Source organism: Haplochromis burtoni, unplaced genomic scaffold (genome assembly GCF_018398535.1).
Source record: "Haplochromis burtoni strain Fernald_Lab_line unplaced genomic scaffold, NCSU_Asbu1 Contig_8, whole genome shotgun sequence".
Classification (NCBI taxonomy): domain Eukaryota; kingdom Metazoa; phylum Chordata; class Actinopteri; order Cichliformes; family Cichlidae; genus Haplochromis; species Haplochromis burtoni.
In genome coordinates, this window is record NW_024582369.1 from 2,858,804 (window position 1) to 2,877,106 (window position 18,303).

General features: G+C 38.6%; 1 protein-coding gene across 3 annotated transcripts in view; it reads left to right on the top strand.

Moving 5' to 3' along the window:
* Nucleotides 1-566: 566 nt before the first annotated feature.
* Nucleotides 567-18,303, top strand: part of ptk2bb (protein tyrosine kinase 2 beta, b) — a 23,704-nt gene continuing 5,967 nt past the window's right edge. The window contains exons 1-21 of one of the 3 annotated variants that reach the window (XM_005914411.3): nucleotides 567-917; nucleotides 8,871-9,106; nucleotides 9,319-9,497; nucleotides 9,613-9,700; nucleotides 10,061-10,140; nucleotides 10,359-10,421; nucleotides 11,035-11,089; nucleotides 11,235-11,375; nucleotides 11,527-11,601; nucleotides 11,687-11,788; nucleotides 12,863-12,980; nucleotides 13,109-13,148; nucleotides 13,243-13,274; nucleotides 13,392-13,433; nucleotides 13,522-13,619; nucleotides 13,734-13,815; nucleotides 13,922-14,022; nucleotides 14,173-14,288; nucleotides 15,183-15,283; nucleotides 15,629-15,718; nucleotides 17,424-17,628. In XM_005914411.3, the coding sequence (XP_005914473.1) occupies nucleotides 8,909-9,106; nucleotides 9,319-9,497; nucleotides 9,613-9,700; nucleotides 10,061-10,140; nucleotides 10,359-10,421; nucleotides 11,035-11,089; nucleotides 11,235-11,375; nucleotides 11,527-11,601; nucleotides 11,687-11,788; nucleotides 12,863-12,980; nucleotides 13,109-13,148; nucleotides 13,243-13,274; nucleotides 13,392-13,433; nucleotides 13,522-13,619; nucleotides 13,734-13,815; nucleotides 13,922-14,022; nucleotides 14,173-14,288; nucleotides 15,183-15,283; nucleotides 15,629-15,718; nucleotides 17,424-17,628 (2,006 nt within the window). In that variant the 5' untranslated portion in view covers nucleotides 567-917; nucleotides 8,871-8,908. Of the gene's footprint in view, nucleotides 918-3,932; nucleotides 5,549-8,870; nucleotides 9,107-9,318; nucleotides 9,498-9,612; nucleotides 9,701-10,060; nucleotides 10,141-10,358; nucleotides 10,422-11,034; nucleotides 11,090-11,234; nucleotides 11,376-11,526; nucleotides 11,602-11,686; nucleotides 11,789-12,862; nucleotides 12,981-13,108; nucleotides 13,149-13,242; nucleotides 13,275-13,391; nucleotides 13,434-13,521; nucleotides 13,620-13,733; nucleotides 13,816-13,921; nucleotides 14,023-14,172; nucleotides 14,289-15,182; nucleotides 15,284-15,628; nucleotides 15,719-17,423; nucleotides 17,629-18,303 lie in introns of those variants that run through there. The other 2 variants (XM_005914413.3, XM_005914412.3) reach the window with 2 other exon arrangements.

The window sequence follows — 18,303 nt, forward strand, 5'->3', positions numbered from 1 at the left end:
TGTTGGCTCATTTGCCTCATTGCGGCTGGTTGGCTGGGACCTCTATGTGGAGCTTACACGTGCTCTGGTTTCCTCCAGCAGTCCAACTGGAGGAAATTAGTTAAGTGGTGATTCTAAATTAGCCCTGTGTACCCTGGATAGGGGCCGGGATAGGCTCCAAACCCACCGCTATCCTGCTAAGAAAAGTGATGCTTTGGACTGTATGTATGCATTAACTAAATAAAGGGTTTAAAGGAGATAAACATCCTTCAAACCTGTATTATCCTAAAGACTGTCCTTCTGCTTATAATCAACGAAATCTAAAACCTCAACAGGAAAGTTCAGTGTAGATGAGTCCACTTTTTTATAACATGAGCTATACAAGGAAAAAAATAATAGCTGATCTAAGGTCGCATGAGACAACTGCATTCAGGACTTGAGTTATATCTGCTTATACAAATAGTTGGAGGTTGCAGGTTGGCGCTTAACGTCAACCCGATATTTTTGAGCGTACAGCGCCCTCTGGTGTTCAGAAGATTTAGCTACAACATAACACCAGTGAAGGTGACTTAACGTAGAGGGAAAAGTTTGTTAGACGGGAGAGAATAGATATAAGAATATTTCAGGACAGGGTTTGTGCAGATTTGATTTTAAAGAACTCGGTTTCTCTTTTTTGTATTATATTCCAAAAATCATTCCTGGGTCGTAAACAGTTCAAAACTGTTGGGGAGACAGTTTATTTATCCCGGATCATGAAAGACTCCTGAAATAAGGAAGTGGACTCACCTTAGATCAGCACGCCAGAGGTGAAGGAGTGGCTACCTGCCCCTTCTGCTCGACTAACAGTGCGAGAGGCGAACTGACGTGCCCAGGGCTCTCCGGGAGGAATTGTACTTTCCATAAAGCTTTTATTCTCAGGGAAGTTCAATCAGAATCAGGTAAGACTCAAAGATTAACTCGTGTTTATGTTTCTGTGAGCACAGGGGTTTCCAGATACTGCTGAACAAACCATTATGATTAATCCGAGTGTTTGCCATAGGCCCAAATGTACTGTACAAGTTAATAAAAGACTGATTGACCAACATTTATACGATCTCACAAGCATGCAAATCCAGAATTTGTTTTATTCGTTTTCATTCTTTAAACTATCCACAAACGTGAGTTTTACAATATTTTCTTTGACTGATAGGAAAGAGAAAAAAATGTGAGGCTTGTGCAAGTGTGTTTTCAGGATAAGCAGCTGAGTGTCACGGCAGATTGTGGAGTCCTAGCTGCTGTTTTTTCACATAGAAAGAAAACTTTGTTCATTATCAAAGCATGTCTGTGCAGGTGAGGAGGCAGCCCGCCGCATTCCAGTGCCTGGGGTCATGACGTTGCAATATGCAGACCCTCAGCACAAATGTGTTTAGAGAGTAAGCCTGCCTGAGTGCCTGCCTGCGCTGTGTTTCCACCAGGAACAGAGGTTACATAATAACTGCTGTAGTTTTATCATCTCTACAGGAGAGGAATTAACTTTTTTTTTTACTGTCAGATATTAAGAGTAAGATTTGTTTCTAATATATATATACACACACATAGTAAAAAAGGTAGGTAAGATAGGTAAGATAATGACCGGTGAGAGTTTTCCAATACCAATTCCCAGAAACACCATGTGATGAGACTTGTCCAAGGAATGGATGTTACTGTCAAGTGTGCATGTCATGACAGATTTTGGGAAACACAGTGTCTTCCATATACACAGCTGTCTGGCTGCTGCTGCTGCTTTAGAAAGAAACCCGAGAGGCTGTCAGAGGATGTGCAAAATAGAAAGCCTAACTAATATCAATACTAGATTTTTTAAATTTTATAACTTTTCACTTAGGCCCAAATAAATGTCAGTAAAAGTGAAGGATTCAGTCATTTGACTGAAAAACAAAATAACCCTATCGGAGAGTTGCAGAAAATTCAGGAGCGGGCAAATCAACAGCCTGGTACATTCTTAAAAAACAATGAATGCACTGGCCACCTCAGCAACACCAAAAGGCCTGCAAGTCCACAGAAGATGACTAATGTGTGTGATGACAGGATTATTTCCATGGTTAAGACAAACAACTTCACAACATCTAAAGAAGACAAGAACACACTCAGGGAGATAGGTGTATCATTGTCAGTATCTACCATGGAGGCGTCTGCATGAATGTAAATATAGAGAGTTTGCAACAAGGTGCAAACCGACAAGTTATTCAAGGCAGTGAAATGGGATATTCTGCAACGGACAAGTCAGTCAATTGAGCATGCTTTTCATTTATTAAAAGAAAAGATGACAAGCATCTCTCAGCAGTAATTTTAAACATATGGTCATATCTTTAAATACATGTTTGCTTTAATGCAGGAGTCATTTAGATGGATGCTGAATAGGAAAGTTTACAGCTAAAAGGAGAGGTTGAATGTAGTGAACAAACTTTAAATTACTGCAAATTATACACTTGAAAACTTGAACTTTGTTCAAGAAAGGCAGTGACTAAACTCAAGATCGTGAAATAAAAGCATCAAATATTTCATATGAGGATTGGTATCTGGGTGCTGCTCCCTGAGCCTGGTTCTGCTGAACGGTTCTTCCTGTTAAAAGGGAGTTTTTCCTCCCCACTGTCACTAACTGCTCGCTCAGAGAGGTGTTTTTGATTGCTGTTTTTCCCCCCTGTTTTTTTCAGGGTCTTTACTTTGCACTATAAAGTGCCTTGAGTTAACTGTCCCTGTGATTGGGGCAAAATAAATAACACTGAACCGAACAGCAACTACTGATATAATACTTACTAATGAACAATTAATAAAGGACTAAAAACCTTTTTTTTTTTTTTTTTTTTTTTGTGTCCCGTTTGGATCTTTGGCCATCAGAATTGTTGTCTTAAGGCCAAGAAAGATGCCAAGCGGATTTATTTTACCAAGTGGATCATCATGGCCTTGCCATATTGGTCCATTTGATTGACCTTTATTATAATTATGAATTTATTTTATTTTCAGTTGCTACAAACGGGACAGACATGACTGGGGGATAGGACAGGGAGAAAGAATGAAAGAAAGAGAGGGAGAGAAAGAAAACCAAAGGGGAGAAGAGACGGTGAGAAGGGGGGAAAGAAAGAAAAAAACAAACAAACAAAAAAAACAAAACACCTGGGTCACCTGTATGGAGAGAGAGAAAAAAAACAGAAGAGAAAGCAAACAACAAAGAGCAACATAATAAAAAAAACGGCACCATCACAATAAACTAGCTAGCAGTAGATATCAGTAGATACTAAATAATAAACGATATTGTGCAGCACGCAAGGACTAAAAACCTACCATTATTTTTTCACAATTATATAAAACAGATCACTTCACAAGCTTGAACAAAAATGTTTAATGCTTAAAACAATGAAGAGAGACTGTTTTTATTTCAAGCAACTAACTGATTAATGAACTTGGAGTTGCAGCTTAAGTGTTACTGGTCTCACTCTGATGGGAGCTTTCCAAATAGAGTAAAGTTTTATATGCAAGCTTAAACTTAGCAAAATGCCAGGTCATGGAAAAAAGTAAGTTTTCACATAATAAATAAAGGATGAAAAATAATCAAAAGAACCTTACAGTGTGTTAGACATTCCCCAGCTGCGTGTTGGTGGCCATTATTTCTCTGAGACCTACTGCATTGCAGAATCAGTTTAGCGTTTCTGTACACCCTCCCCTGTCCTCTAAGTGCAGCCTTGTTTAAAGTTTCTGCCTTGCCACTCATTTTCTTGTGGAATTTCCTTCTCATTTATCAGCGTCCATACGCCCTCCTCAGTTGATGCTGTTTTCATTAGATCCCAGCAGAATAATAGCGGAGACATACAGCAGTAACTCCTCTAGATAATTGTCTGCGGTAATGAATATTTCCACTTATTGTCCCGCTGAGGCCTCTGTTGTGGATGAGTGTTGAAAGAGTTAGTTCACTCCACCTCGCTCTCAGTTTGTGTTTAAAAAAAAAAACTCCCTGGAGAGAACAGTCGTTACCATAACAACTCAAGTGCCAGCATGACAGTGTGTGAGTGGCAACAACGCGTGTGCCTGGCAAGTGTCACTTTTGTTCACTTATGAACCAAAAAACTAAAAAAAAACCAGTGTTTTTACAGACAATCAGAAGAAAAGACTTCATGGTTGTCTGTGATTTTGTGATTTTACTTGGGGATTTTTAAAAAAGTGTGTGTTTGTGTGTGTGTGTTGACTTTTTTTGAGAGCTCATTCTGCCTGACATTACTGTCCTTCTCTAGAATTGGATGGCTCTTTTCCTATAATCAAGAGAGCTCACTGCCATTAAAACACAGGACCTTACTTTGAGGTATCTGAACGTTATTTCTAAATTTATTTATTCATCATTGATATATTAATCTAATCTATCTGATTGTAAAATGAGCAAAGAAAGGTAACAAATCTAACCTGCCATTTTGTGGGAAATTATTTTTGTTAATGATTGAATTGAGACTTGTTTTCTTCATTACTTTCATCACAATAATTCAAAAACCTAAAAAAAGCATAGTTTTTTTTACCATCAGTCTGAAAGTCAGAAGGAAGTAATCTGCAGTTACGTAAGAGGAACTGAAATCATTAAAAAGCGATATCTATCTGAGTGACACAAGTGCTCAGTTGACTATATTTGTGTGTTGTCAGGTTTTTGTTTCTTTTTATTAATTGTGACTCACCGCCAACAAACAAAAGGTTTTTGTTAACGCTCGCCTCTTTCCAGAAATAGTTTGCTTGGCTTTTAAAGCCAGTCTTTATACTTGGTAAGAAGCCCAGTTTAAACAGGGACCTGTCCATGTCTGTGCCTCGTTGTTCCTGATTTGTGTGTTGAAGTGTTAAAAACTAAATCTAGTCTCACACGCTTGCCCAACAGCGTGTTTAAGACCTTACGACAACCAGTGGTCTTGTTTCGATGATTTTTTTTTCTGTCTTGTTGTTGCTGTTGTTGTGGTTGTTGTTGACCCCATGACGTCAAACCCTTCATGGTATACTGTGTAATAAGCCTTATGCAAATATTTTGTCACAAAGGATTTTGCAATGGTGTTTGGCCATTTGTAGCAGTATGTAAGGTTTAGGTTTACTGACAGCAATCAGTGGAATCCACATGTTCAGTCCATGGAGGCTTTTTCTTGGAAGTAATTTTAAACTTCACTCTGTCTCCTGGAACCCCTCTTTCAGGCTGCCCACACCCAGGTGATGGTGTAACATGCCGCCTTTGCTTCACACTCATCTTCTCTTTTTCTTTTCCACACATACACACGCACACACACGCACATACACACTTACACACAAACACACCCACTCAGCCCTGCTGGGGAATTCATGGCCTCAGGCTAACAAACACAGTCGAAAAGCAGCAGAAAGCCCTGAAAGAATTAACGCTGCTCGGCTCCCTCACGGACTAACAGCGTGGAGTTTCATTTGTACGGAAACACCTCATGACAGACAGAAGACACTTTTCCGATCGACAGTATTGTGAGGTACGCATGTTGCAGCTAGTTTCTTTTGCTCTGTTTGCTGAGCCTTCAGTTTCTGATTGGTCAGGCAGAATAAGACGGTAAGAGCTTCTGTGCATTTATTTATTTAGTTTTTGTTCACACGGTAATTCCTGCCTTTATCTGTGTCACGTAACCTGTTTGGTCACAGGGTGTACAGCACCCTTGCTTTTCAGAACAGTGAGCAAATTATCGTCTAATTCCAAAAGTGTTTTTATAGCTGTTATTTTATCACAGCCATAAGAACTGTTAAAATCTCAGATCACCAAATGGTCAGTGCAGAATCTCCTGTTGCTCGAATGCATTTAAAAATATTCCTATCTGCTCTTGGAGGATAGATAAATATTCCTACATGAAAAAGAAAGGATTATTTTTTTTATCATTGCATGTGGTTTTAACAAACCATAATTTTAATTCAGGACAGCACAGCGGTGCAGTGTTTGGGACTGATGCCTCACACCAAGAAGGTCTCAGATTTGAATCCGCCGACCGGCTGGTACTTTTCTGTGTGCAGTTTACCTGTTCCTCGTGCTCTCTCAAGGTACACTGTGGATTTCTTCCAGTCCCAAAATGCTTGTTAGGTCATTTGGCGATCCTAGATTAGGGGGGAATATGAGCTGGTTGTCTGTCTTGGTGTGTTAGTCATGTGACAGCTGAAAAAAGCTGCAGTGGCTTCAAAACCATTAAAATTGGTTTAAGAAAAAAACACTAAAAATGAATTAAGATTTAGTTAAATGTTATGTATATAGTCTATGCCAATCTCGTGAGCAAATCATAGTATGAGACTTAAAGCCCTTACTAGATTTAAACAAACATATATAAAACATTAACAATTATTATAAAGGAGGGGTCTTTATTGCTTTTTAGTATTTTGGATTTAGAATGACAGGTCTGTATGCTCAACGTAATGCTGAACCAGGAGGCAGTTAGCATATCTTATCAGTTTTGGTGGTAGGCAGATTTTGACACCTTCAGGCTTAGATAGTTATTCCAGTCATTGTACCAAACAGAGCATCATTGGTGCTGGATTTTTGGGTCTGAATCTGACACCTTTGAGTCTGTGCCACCATCTATTCAGCTGAGATGTGTGCTATGCTATATGTGCTGCAGAAAATGCACATTATAGAGTCTGGCCTGCTGTGTCAGACAACTGCAATATTTCCAAATTACTACAAGTATTTGTGATGTAAAAGGTTTTTGCATCTGAAATCAAAAGACAACTTATACGGCAAAACTGATAGTTTTGTGACAGGCCAATATATAGCTCTAAAGCTAAGCTAACTGCCTGCTAGCTATAGCATACTGGACATAAATGAGAAGAAACAGAATTCCTAGAATTTCAAATGACTAAGTTATCCTTTAATAAAACTCAAAGAAGCCAATTTCTTATACTTAAAAACGACTCAACAGTCGCTCCATTAATGAAGTACTATGTCAGACCTCCTTTTGCCTTCAGAATTGCCTTAATTCTTCATGGTATAGATTCAGCAATATTCTGGAAATGTTCTTCAGAGATTTTGGTCCATGTTGACAGAATAGCATCACACAGCAGCTACATGCAAATCATTAGATCAGATAATATTTTTCCAATCTTCTGTTGTCCAGTTTTGGTGAGCCTGTGCAAGTTGTAGTCTCAGTGTCCTTATCAGGAGTTTTAATGTTCAATGTTTTGTTGTTTTATTATTATTATTTTGTTTAAAGAGTATACCAATGTATGCATACCAAGCTTATGCATAACCTTGGTATTCATACCAACAGTTGTGTTAAAAACATTGCTACATTCCCCCGGTGAGCTAGTAGTCTCTGCAGTTGGACCGCAAATGGCATTTAACACCAAATTAATAGAAAGTTTAACTACAAAGTTTATGATGACCATAAACACGAGATTAAAAATGTATGTTTGAACAAAGCAACATGAATTATGTTATTCTTTTGCCTGACAGATTTTCTGTGTAGGTTCTCAGTGATCCAGGTCATGGTTAGCCTAAGGACCTTGGAAAGAAAGCAACTGGACCTCTAACTTTCGTGACAGTGTTTCACCTGTCTTACTTTGATATACTCTTTGAACTCTTATCCAAAAGACGGCTCATTCAGTTCTGAAACCAAATGGTCAGGAGTTCCAGGTATTTAAACCCTTAAGAGGGTCCAAGCTCCATAAGAGGGTTGTTGACCCACTATGAATCATGTGCGTCATCACATGAGGCAATGTATGAAAAAACATGTGGGTTATTACCACCAGAGGTTTCACATGAAATCGCTCTGAGACCTCGCCTTACTCTATCACGCGACCTATTGAGGTCACTTGACACAAGATGTGAGTTGGGGTTTTAAGCTTCTGGGAAATCATTTTAAAACTGCATTGTAGGTGGCTGAGAGGTGTCGTAAGCAACCTCCTCTTTTCAGTCATGGTCGTTCATGGTGGGTTGTGGTGTGTTCCCCACAAGGGGAGCTAGGATGTTGGCAAGGAGCTTGGAAATGTTGTAGGTGGTTGAGTTTATACTGCTAACTAACTTTATACTTCTAAAAATGTCCTCTTAAGGGACTCTCCACTATTTTGGTTTTAGAACTTCCACAGCATGTCTTTTATCCTGTCTTCCTTCTCTCACCCCAACCGGTCGCACCAGATGGCCACTCCTCCCTGAGCCTGGTTCTTCTGGAGGTTTCTTCCTGTTAAAAGGGAGTTTTTCCTTCCCACTGTCGCCAAAGTGCTTGCTCATAGGGGGTCATATGATTGTTGGATTTTTCTCTGTATGTGTCTACTTTAGAATATAAAGTGCATTGAGGCGACTGTTGTTGTGATTTGGTGCTGTATAAATGGAATTGAATTGAATTCAATTGAATTGAACTGAGGCAGCCTCTTGGATGAAAGGTCAAATGTCTCCACAAAGTCGAAGAAATCCAGTCACTTGGATGAACTGGTAGTTAACAGGTGGCAAAAGGAATGCTGTTAATAGAGAAACAGCGTTTAGTAGCAAAATATTATGGAGATGAAAATGCAAAGAATTCAATATTTCATTGTACATTTTTGTTGCATGTTTGTGAATGGCTGCTCTCAAAACGGTTTGAGAGCAGCCATTAGTTTTACTCCAAAACCTTGCAGGTCCTCACTTGAAATCTGGTTGAGAAAGAATGTAATCTGGATATCTCGGAAAAAATGATATGAATCATAGCAGCCACATGGCAAAAGATCACAGCTTCAAAGTGAAGCATCGCACGACTGTAGTAGTATAATGAAGCAACTCACAGAACAGTGTGTCCTTTTCTTTTGAAGAAATTATTATCACTCAGTTCTTCCAGTTAAACCTTTGTTTACCCAGATGTCCCATCTAAAAAAAAAAAAGCACCATGCATATAAAGTATCGTTTTTCTTTTCTCTGTTTAAAGGATGATTTTGATGTGATGATGCCAACCCAGCTTTGACAATGTATGAGGTGATGTCCGGTGACACCCTGTCCTGGAAGGTGCCCAGTCCACGACAAAATGAAACAGAGGCTGGCCCTGAAGAACAATTCTCTGGGGATGGTGGACCTGTCAAAATCCTTAAAGTGTGCTTCAGCACCAACAACAACCTGGGCAAGAATTTCAAGCTGGTGAAATGTGACAACTCCTGGCAAATTAGGGTGAGAATGTAGCCCAGAAAATATGGGGAAGAGAATTTCATTGTCAAAAAAGACGAAAAGGGAAGTGCCAAATCGTGTTTCCGCCACTTAATGTTATAATTTTATCGCCATTACATATTTAAACGAGTTTAAACCAGAAATTTCAATAAACTGAAGGATGACCAAAAATCTTTTCAAAAAGTATTTTTTAAACTTCTTTTTTTCTCCTTCAGGCTATCATTCGTTCGATTCTGGTCAGCGGGCGTTTAGGGCCAAACGTTCAACACGCAGGATGCTATGGCCTCATGCTAAAGCACCTGAAGTCAGAAGAACTTCACTGGCTCCATCCAGACCTGACTGTCGGAGAGGTGGAGAAGCGCTATGAGAGCAATCATCTGGAAGCTGAGTGGAGGTACTGATGGACTATTAGGATATTAATCTTGTAATTAACATATGTACTTTTTGTAAGCTTTATTGTATTGAGTTTTATTTGTAAGCTGATATCTATATTTTCCTTTCGAGCACAGATATGACCTTCGTATCAGATACATTCCTGTGAATTTTGTGGAAAAATTCAAAGATGACAGATCGACCTTTTTGTATTTTTACCAACAGGTAACTGTATTTGTTATCCTGTCTTAAAAGCTTCCTGCCTCTATTGTACTTGTTGTTGTTTAACTGATATCCTGTGCATCATTTTAGCAAATCTCGTGTAGAGTGTCTTACTTTAGTTGCTTAAGCCTAGCCAAATTTGCTGCTGCCTTTGCAAGTCGCTTTGCAACCCAACTCTACTAAAGAAGCCTGTTGTCATTGATGACAGATTGGGTTGGTGCTGCAAAGTCAAGTAAAAATCACTCTAGGTGGAAATGGTTTTCTTTTGATTTAAAGAGTCCTGACTTACTTTGTTTGAAGTTCTATTTAGAATTGTTTTGTTGGTATTCGCATAAAACTCAAATTTTTGACATGTTATTATAGGTGCGTAGTGATTACATGCAGTATCATGCCAGTAAAGTCAGTGACGGGATGGCATTGCAGCTTGGTTGTTTGGAGATCAGGTGAGCCACTGCATTCCTTACCTCGCTGTGAGTGTGAGGTGACTGAACTGGGTGTATTTACTGTACACTTTCCAATTGTCTCGCTCTTCCAGGCTCTTTCATAACTTAACCCGTGTTGCTGTGCTTTGTATTTAATAGAATGATCAAAAGCTATAGAATACTTAAACTGCTATTTTTATTAATCATTTTGTATCTTTATTCTCACTCTGTTTTCACAGGCGGTTCTACAAAGACATGAATGCAAAAGGTCTTGAAAAGAAATCTAACTTTGAGCTGCTAGAGTAAGTTTTTACTTTCTGTACACTACAAAGAGTTATTGCTCTAATATTACATTAAGGGCTTTTAAATCCAGTTTAACTGGTGTTGTTTAATTACGTTACCCTAAAAGTGACACTTCATGGGTTGTGAACCCTCAGCTTCAAAACATGATTAAAAATGCCTTGAAATAAACTAAAAGACCATTTTTTAAATATTAAATCATAATCAGAATACCTCATTAATCCCTAGGGAAATTATGTAATACTAAGCAAAAGACAAAGAAAAAACGTCACAGCATAAAGGAAAATCAGGACCAATTCAAACAGGCTGCATACCAGTTGATGCAAGCTCAATATAAAATTTAAATGACTTGATGATGTTTTAAAAAGCCGATACATTATTATATATTATATTTATTTATTTCTTTGAGACACCCTAAATATGTGTAGCTATTTATTGTTCCTTACCAAAAAGCTTTAACTGAAATTTTTATTTATATTTATTGGCCATTATAAATGCCAGTACCAACAGTTTGACAAACAGCTAACATCAGCAATAGATTGCCTTTCAAGCTCTAGAGTATGTTTTTAATTCTGAATATTCTTCTAAGGTTTTTTGTTTGTTTTACCAATTTAGAAAAGAAGTTGGCCTGGACCTTTTCTTTCCACAGCAACTGATTAACAGCATGAAGGTAAATTTCTCTAAACGTGACTTAGTGTGTCCTACCTAAACAGGCACCCACAATTTATGAGACTTCCTTTGCAAATTAATATTGAGTCACTATTGTGCAAAAGTGCAAGTTTTACCATTTTCAAATCTCTGTGGCTGTGATCCAGCCTAGGCCCCTGCGGAAGATGATTCAGCAAACATTTCAGCAATTTGCAACACTCAAGGAGGATGACTGCATGATCAAGTTTTTTGAGACGCTTAAGGATTTCGTCAGCTACGATGAAGAAGCCTTCCCCTGTGAACTAGTGGTGAGCAGGAACATGATGTTCATCTGGAGCAATGAATCATGTCTTATTCATAAATAACAAAATAGACCTCATTAAGCTTGTCCAGAACTCCAAGATCTGTAGATTTACTGTTTGAGGTATTAATGTTTCAAATGTTTTTATTTGTGAATAGCAAGGCTGGAGTCTGTCTGTGGAGCTGGTCGTCGGTGGGAGAGGAATTCGCCAACGCACACAGAAGGATTCAGCTGTAAGCGTGATTAAGATTTTGTTAATCTTGCACACAGGTTTAACTTCATAATTTAATCATTGCATTCATTCCTTTTGTGTGGCAGGCTGTGTTTTTAGCTGACTTCAAACAAATTAAGAAAGTACAATGCATATCGCAGAACGATGGCAAGGCTCTCCTAAATCTTGACATAGAGGGCGCGAAGCAAGTAAGTGTAATATTCCTCCCTATAGTTTGAAATATTAGGGAATGTCACTCAATAGCTTCCTTTGTTAGGTACACCTCGTTGGTATTTGATTGGACTGTCTTTTCTCTTCAGCACTCCCTCGAGTCTTTGTGGCACAGATTTGGGAAGGTGCTGGAAACATTGCTCAGAGATTTTGATCCATATTAACATCACAAAGTTAATGCAGATTTGTCGGGTGCACATTCATGATGTGAATCTCGCTTTTCACCGCTCTAGTGGATTAAGATCTGAGGCCATTTAGTACAGTGAACTCATTGCTATGTTTAAGAAAGCAGTGAGCTTTGTGACATGTTGTGTTTCATCAGAAGATGGGTACACTGTGGTCAGAAAGGCATGGGCATGGTTAGCAAATGTGTTGGGTGTTGAAACTATGTTCAGCTGGTGCTAGGTCAACATGTACCAAGAAAAGTTTCCCCCACACAATTACAGCATCACCAGCAGCATGAACAAGGCAGGATACATTTATGCTTTTATGTGTTTTAGACCGAATTCTGACACCCACTAAGCAAATGTTGCAGCAACATTAAAGATACATTAAACAAGCATTTTTTCCTATCTTATGTTGTCCAGTTTTGGTGATCTTGTGTGAATTGTAGCCTCAGCACATAGTGTGGTCTCCTGCTGTTGTAGCCCATCTGCTTTAAGGTTCGATGTCTTGTGCATTCAACACCTACTTGTGCCGTTCTATCAACTCGAACTCTGGTGATTTCCTTCTGACTTCTAGCGTCAACCAGGCATTTTCGTCCAAAGAACTGCTGCTCATTGGATATTTTCTCTGTTTGGACCACTCTCTGTAAAGTTCAGTGTGTGAAATACTCAGACCAGCACGCTGAGCACCAACAGCCATGCCACATTCACAGTCACTTAACTCACATTTCTTACCTAGCTCACCTTATTTTAATGTTTGAGCTTTTGCTGGTCTACATGACTAAATGCATTGCTGCCATGTGGTTAGCTGATGAGTTATTGGTATTTTCTAAACTGGCCATTCAGTCTATGTATTTTTGTGACATGCCATTGTGTCCTCATTGATAGCGTCTGACCATCAATGTGGCCACGGTCGCTACTGCTGAGAACATGATTGATCTTATTGACGGGTACTGCCGCTTGGAAAACAACACAGATGAAAGTGTTATCCACCGACCAAATAGAGGTGTGTAAGATTTATCTATTAAATAAAGGGCAACATATTGTTTTTAAAGATTGACCATTGTCTTAAAAGCTGTTTGAAATATATTCTTAAAAGTCAATCTGGATTCTCATTACTACTTCCTATCCTAGATGCCAATGCAAGAACCTCCCTACCTGAAATTCCTACTGGGTAAGTGGCTGTTTTACTGACTTATGCAGTCAGTGCTCTAATTTGAACATTTCTGACTTTGGCTTTCCCCCATTTTGTCTTTTCCTTGGAGCAGCAGAGAGACGAGCTCGCTCAGACACAGTATGGGTGAGCTCAGAATTTTAACAACCTATGCTGTACACTTTTTAATGGTTAAAAACCAAATTCCTTTTAATAGTGACGTTATTATGAAGACAATAAAAATGAGATCTTTTGCATTTTTAGGTTCAGATATCTACTGTGAGATTGATGAAAGGCCAAAATCAGGTTCGGAAAAGTCTTTATTCAATTCTGTTGCAGGATCATACCTGTGAAAACTCACTTTTTAATGTTCACTGTTACTGTTGCTCTGCAGTTGTGAAATACGGCATTGACCGAAATGACATTGTTCTCGGCCGAATCCTCGGCGAGGGTTTTTTTGGGGAAGTCTACGACGGAGTATACAAAAAAGCTGTAAGTTTAAAGGGTTTAAGCGTGTTACAGAGCATCTATAAAATACATGATTGCATTAGAAATAAATGGCAGCACGCAAAGTGAATGTGCAGTAACATGTGTTTAATTGGACAGAATGGTGAAAGAGTTAATGTGGCAGTGAAAACCTGCAAAGACTGTTCACCTGACGTGATGGAAAAATTCATGAGTGAAGCAGGTACGCAGAGAAAAAGATTTCTAAAACAGCTGCTACGTTCACCACAACTGTGCCAGCAGTAACTGACAGAGTTGTCCTGATAAGTTGTGATGTTTGTGTTTGTCAGTAATCATGAAGAACCTCGACCATCCCCACATCGTCAGACTGATTGGAATCATAGAGGAGAATCCCGTGTGGATTGTCATGGAGCTTTATCAGTATGGGGAGGTTAGTCCTCATTTCCTGATTGGTTATAGAAAATATGCATTTAATATATGTTCTTTTTTCTTTTTAAACTAGTGTAGCTTCTGGATGCCACAGCAGATGTCGCACATGTGAATTCCTGACTGATTAAACGCATTATTGACTTTCTTGCAGCTGGGACACTACCTGGTTCAAAACAAAGAAAAGCTGACAAATACAACCTTAGTGCTGTTCAGCCTGCAGATCTGCAAAGCTCTCGTCTACCTCGGAGGGGTTAACATGGTACACAGGTAAATTTTTTTCTCTTCTTAATTAAAAAATGAATGCTTTTATTCAACAGAAAGGTTACAGTGTTATAAGCTCTGCCTCCTTTGAGCATATATGATCATGGTCTGACATAAAAGTAGCACCAGCTTAGGCGGGTATTTCAGATATCCTTGTCCCCAGCATCACGTTTCAGTTCCTCCTGGGGAATCCCGAGGAGTTTCCAGTCCAGGAGGGATTATATATCTCGACTCTCGACAGTCGAGATATATAATCCCTCCTGTGGCTTCTGGGTCTACTCGAGGGTCTGCTTCTAAAATGTAATCCACACTTTCAGCTTAAGAATTACAGCCATTTTTACACATAGTCCTCCATTTCCAGAGGTTCAAGTAGTGACAAGCAGTTTGATGGCCAGGTGAGGCATGCTTCTTTGTTAATTCATGGCAAACAAAGCGGACATAATATCTCAAGTTGATTCAAAGAGTTGGATTTGTATTGTTGGGTTTTCTCCCTCAAGGCATCCTACTCAGTTGCCTTTTGATTGAAAGTGGGCGCCACGCAGGCAACACAGTTGGTCTGCAACTATTTGCAATCGGTCCACCAGCTAAAAAATTGAATGCAGCCTTTTTTCCTAGTTGCAAGGAGAGGAGCCTACCGTCGTATTTTAACTCTAGTGTGACTGAGTGATGAAGTCGTCACATTTTGGAAAAACGTTTTATTTAATCTTAAAACATTGAAATGAGGAAAGTTGTACTGAAACAGCAGAACACCATGTTCCATTGAGTTGTGTCTGCAGACTGTTTGAGTGCACAATTTCAGGTTTTAACATGCATTATTTACATTTCCCCTGAATCTTGCCTACATTATCCACCTGTACCAACATAAACATCAACCTTTCCTCCAATCCTGTCCGCTCACAGAGACATAGCAGTTCGGAATATATTAGTTGCCAGTCCGGACTGTGTGAAGCTTGGAGACTTTGGTCTATCGAGGTACATAGAGGATGAAGAATACTACAAAGGTAAAAGAGACACTCATGAACTAACACAAATGTTTCATGCAATAAACATAAAATATCAGCTCGATTTATAAAATACTTTAACTGTAAACGCTTCTGTTATGTTTTTCCTACATTTTGATCTTGTTCACATTATTGTTTTAAGTCATGTACGTAATAATTTTGATCACAATTTTAGATTAAAGGATCTACACAGTTAAACCACAGTCTGTTATGTCTCCTTGTCAATAGAAAAATAAAAGCATATTTAAAACAAATACACAAATTAATCAACTTATTTGGAAAAATCTTTAAAAACCATGGCTTTGACTATCTTGACTATAATGCAGTGTGCTAATTTCTTTGCAGCATCTGTGACCCGATTACCAATCAAGTGGATGGCCCCAGAATCCATTAATTTCAGGCGTTTTACCTCAGCTAGTGATGTGTGGATGTTTGGTGAGCTTGTTACGCATTTACCTTCAACAGCACAGTGACATTTTGAGGGTTTGGTGCACAAGAGACTAAGAAACACTCACACATAGAAAAAGGTCAGGTTACTGGTTAATAATCAACCGAAACAAGGGCTATACAGTTTTATGATGAGGCAGGGATTATTTAAGCTGATATGGCTCTACATTACAGATAACGTGCACACAAACACACATAACAGTGGACTGTTATTCTTCTTTTCTTTGTTTTGCTTTTTTAGCTCAAACACTGATGGTTTACATGGGGGAATTTTAAGCCTCAGAAGGCTCAATATCCCAACCTAACAGCCTTTCATGTGTATTTACTCCTAGTGCTTTTACAAAAGTACTGAAACACTGGCATCCTCTGACCTTTGAGGCCTAAGAGAGTGAGGAATTACCTTTATGATGCCTGACTATTTGATATCCTCCCCTAAGGTAAATCAGTTTTTCTAAAACATAAACAAACACAAGGCCCAGGCCTTGTGACCCTGAATAAGCCTGACAAAGACTCCAATCTGGCCCACTGGACGACTTTGGAAAATGTGAAGCAGGGCATAAATTTTAGCCTTTTCCTTCCTACTGTTAAAGACCATGGCCATTCACACTAAACCAATGCAAATAAGTAATAGAGTTCCTGCTTTTTCATTATATGCTATAAAAGTTATGACTTTTACAGCTCATCCCCGGAAAAAAAAAAGATATATCCTCTTAATTGATTTTAAAAAAGTTACGTTTTCCAATTCCAGGTCAGTCTGTGCAGTTTTCTGTAATTTTCACATTTATCTCTTACAATTTAAGCCCAAAGCAGCCATATAATGACTAAAAACTGATAGGTGCTGTTGAAATTTCACTTCTTTTTCATGATTAAATATATTAGAGATTAAATGTGTAGTTAAATATCTTTACAATGACAGAAAAGGGAGTTTCTCTCATCCGGCCCACTTAAGATCAAACTGGGCTGTATGTGGCCAGCAATGTAAAATGAATTTGTTCTGCACTGTGTGTTTTCATGCACTGAATTCAACCATACTTATGATTTCCATTATGAATTTTTAAGCATGAACTAAACACTATTATTGACCCAGATCTGTAATATTTTCTCACAAAATACATCTTATTTAGTTCATGTATTTCTTTTTGCAACAGTGACTGATACAACTGTGGACATAAAGTGGACTGAAGGCTGATATAGCTAAAATAAAGCTATAGGATATGCATTAAAAACATGAGATATATTACCATACCATAATTTATTTATATATCACTTTATTATAGCACTATATTAGGTAGATTCTGACCCAACAGCTGCTTCCTGTCGGAGAGCCATGGATTGTTTTTAAGTACAAGAATGAAATATTCTATTTTACACAGCTTATTGTAAAATAAAGCAAAATAAAGCTTTTTGAGCTTCATCTGGTGGAAAAATAACTTTTTTGAAAACTGCAATTAACGAAAATAATCAAAAACATGAATAATGAGTAGTTATAATTATTACTAACTCCATTACCAAGCACCACAATGACTGCTTCAGGTGGCATTTGTTTGTCTTTGTTTGCTATTGTTAATGCGTTGAATTTCATCCTTATTGCCTGATATTTTCTATTTGTAGTCTATTACACAATCTGAAAATGAATAATGAACTGGAGGGTGAACATTCCCAAGCTCTTTTTTGTTTCTGTGTTGTTTTCTAGCTGTGTGTATGTGGGAGATAATGAGTGGTGGACAGCAGCCGTTTTTCTGGCTTGAGAACAGAGCTGTGATCAACCAGCTGGAGCAAGGCATCAGACTACCCAAACCAGATAACTGCCCTCCTGCCCTCTACTCACTCATGACCCGCTGCTGGTCCTACGACCCCAGTGAAAGACCCAGTTTCACTGAGTTGGTTATGAAGATCAGGTAATTCTTTATGCATTATTAAAAGAAGTGCTTATGAAGAATACAAATGGATTGAGATCCTTTAATTAAGGCTTGGTCAGTGGGCCCAATCTTTTTCAGTTGAGGTTTGTGATTATCTGCTTAAGCAGATATTGGCCTCATAGTGCTATGTTAAAAAAAAAGGTTTATTTTACTCATTTCTAGTTTCATATTTCTATTCTTGACTCCACTAGAGAAGTTTTTTTTTAAAATCTATCTTCTTGTAGCCCGTCACTTTAGCCATTGACTGAAACAATGATTGGCTTCTGATTGGCTACAAGGGATTACATGATGATGACATCATGATTAATATGAGAATATATCCTGTCTATATACATGTGATGGAAAATAAGGAAAACCATCAACCCTTTACTGTGTAGTTAGTGTGACTGTGACTTATTCCTCATGAAGAACACAAGACAAAACAGAACATCTTCAACCGGTCTTTAACTCGCTAATGAGGAAAGTCAGAACCAGGCTATGGACCAGGCTACCTATCTCTAGCCCAAGTCCTTCAAAGAGTAGCTTCCCTCGCAGCTATTTATTCCCATGATAGTTACAGTTTACACAATACAACACAACACAAGCACCTCCCACCGTAAAACCCCCCAATGGTTCTAAGATAAGGCACTGTGTGTGTGTGTGTGTGTGTGTGTG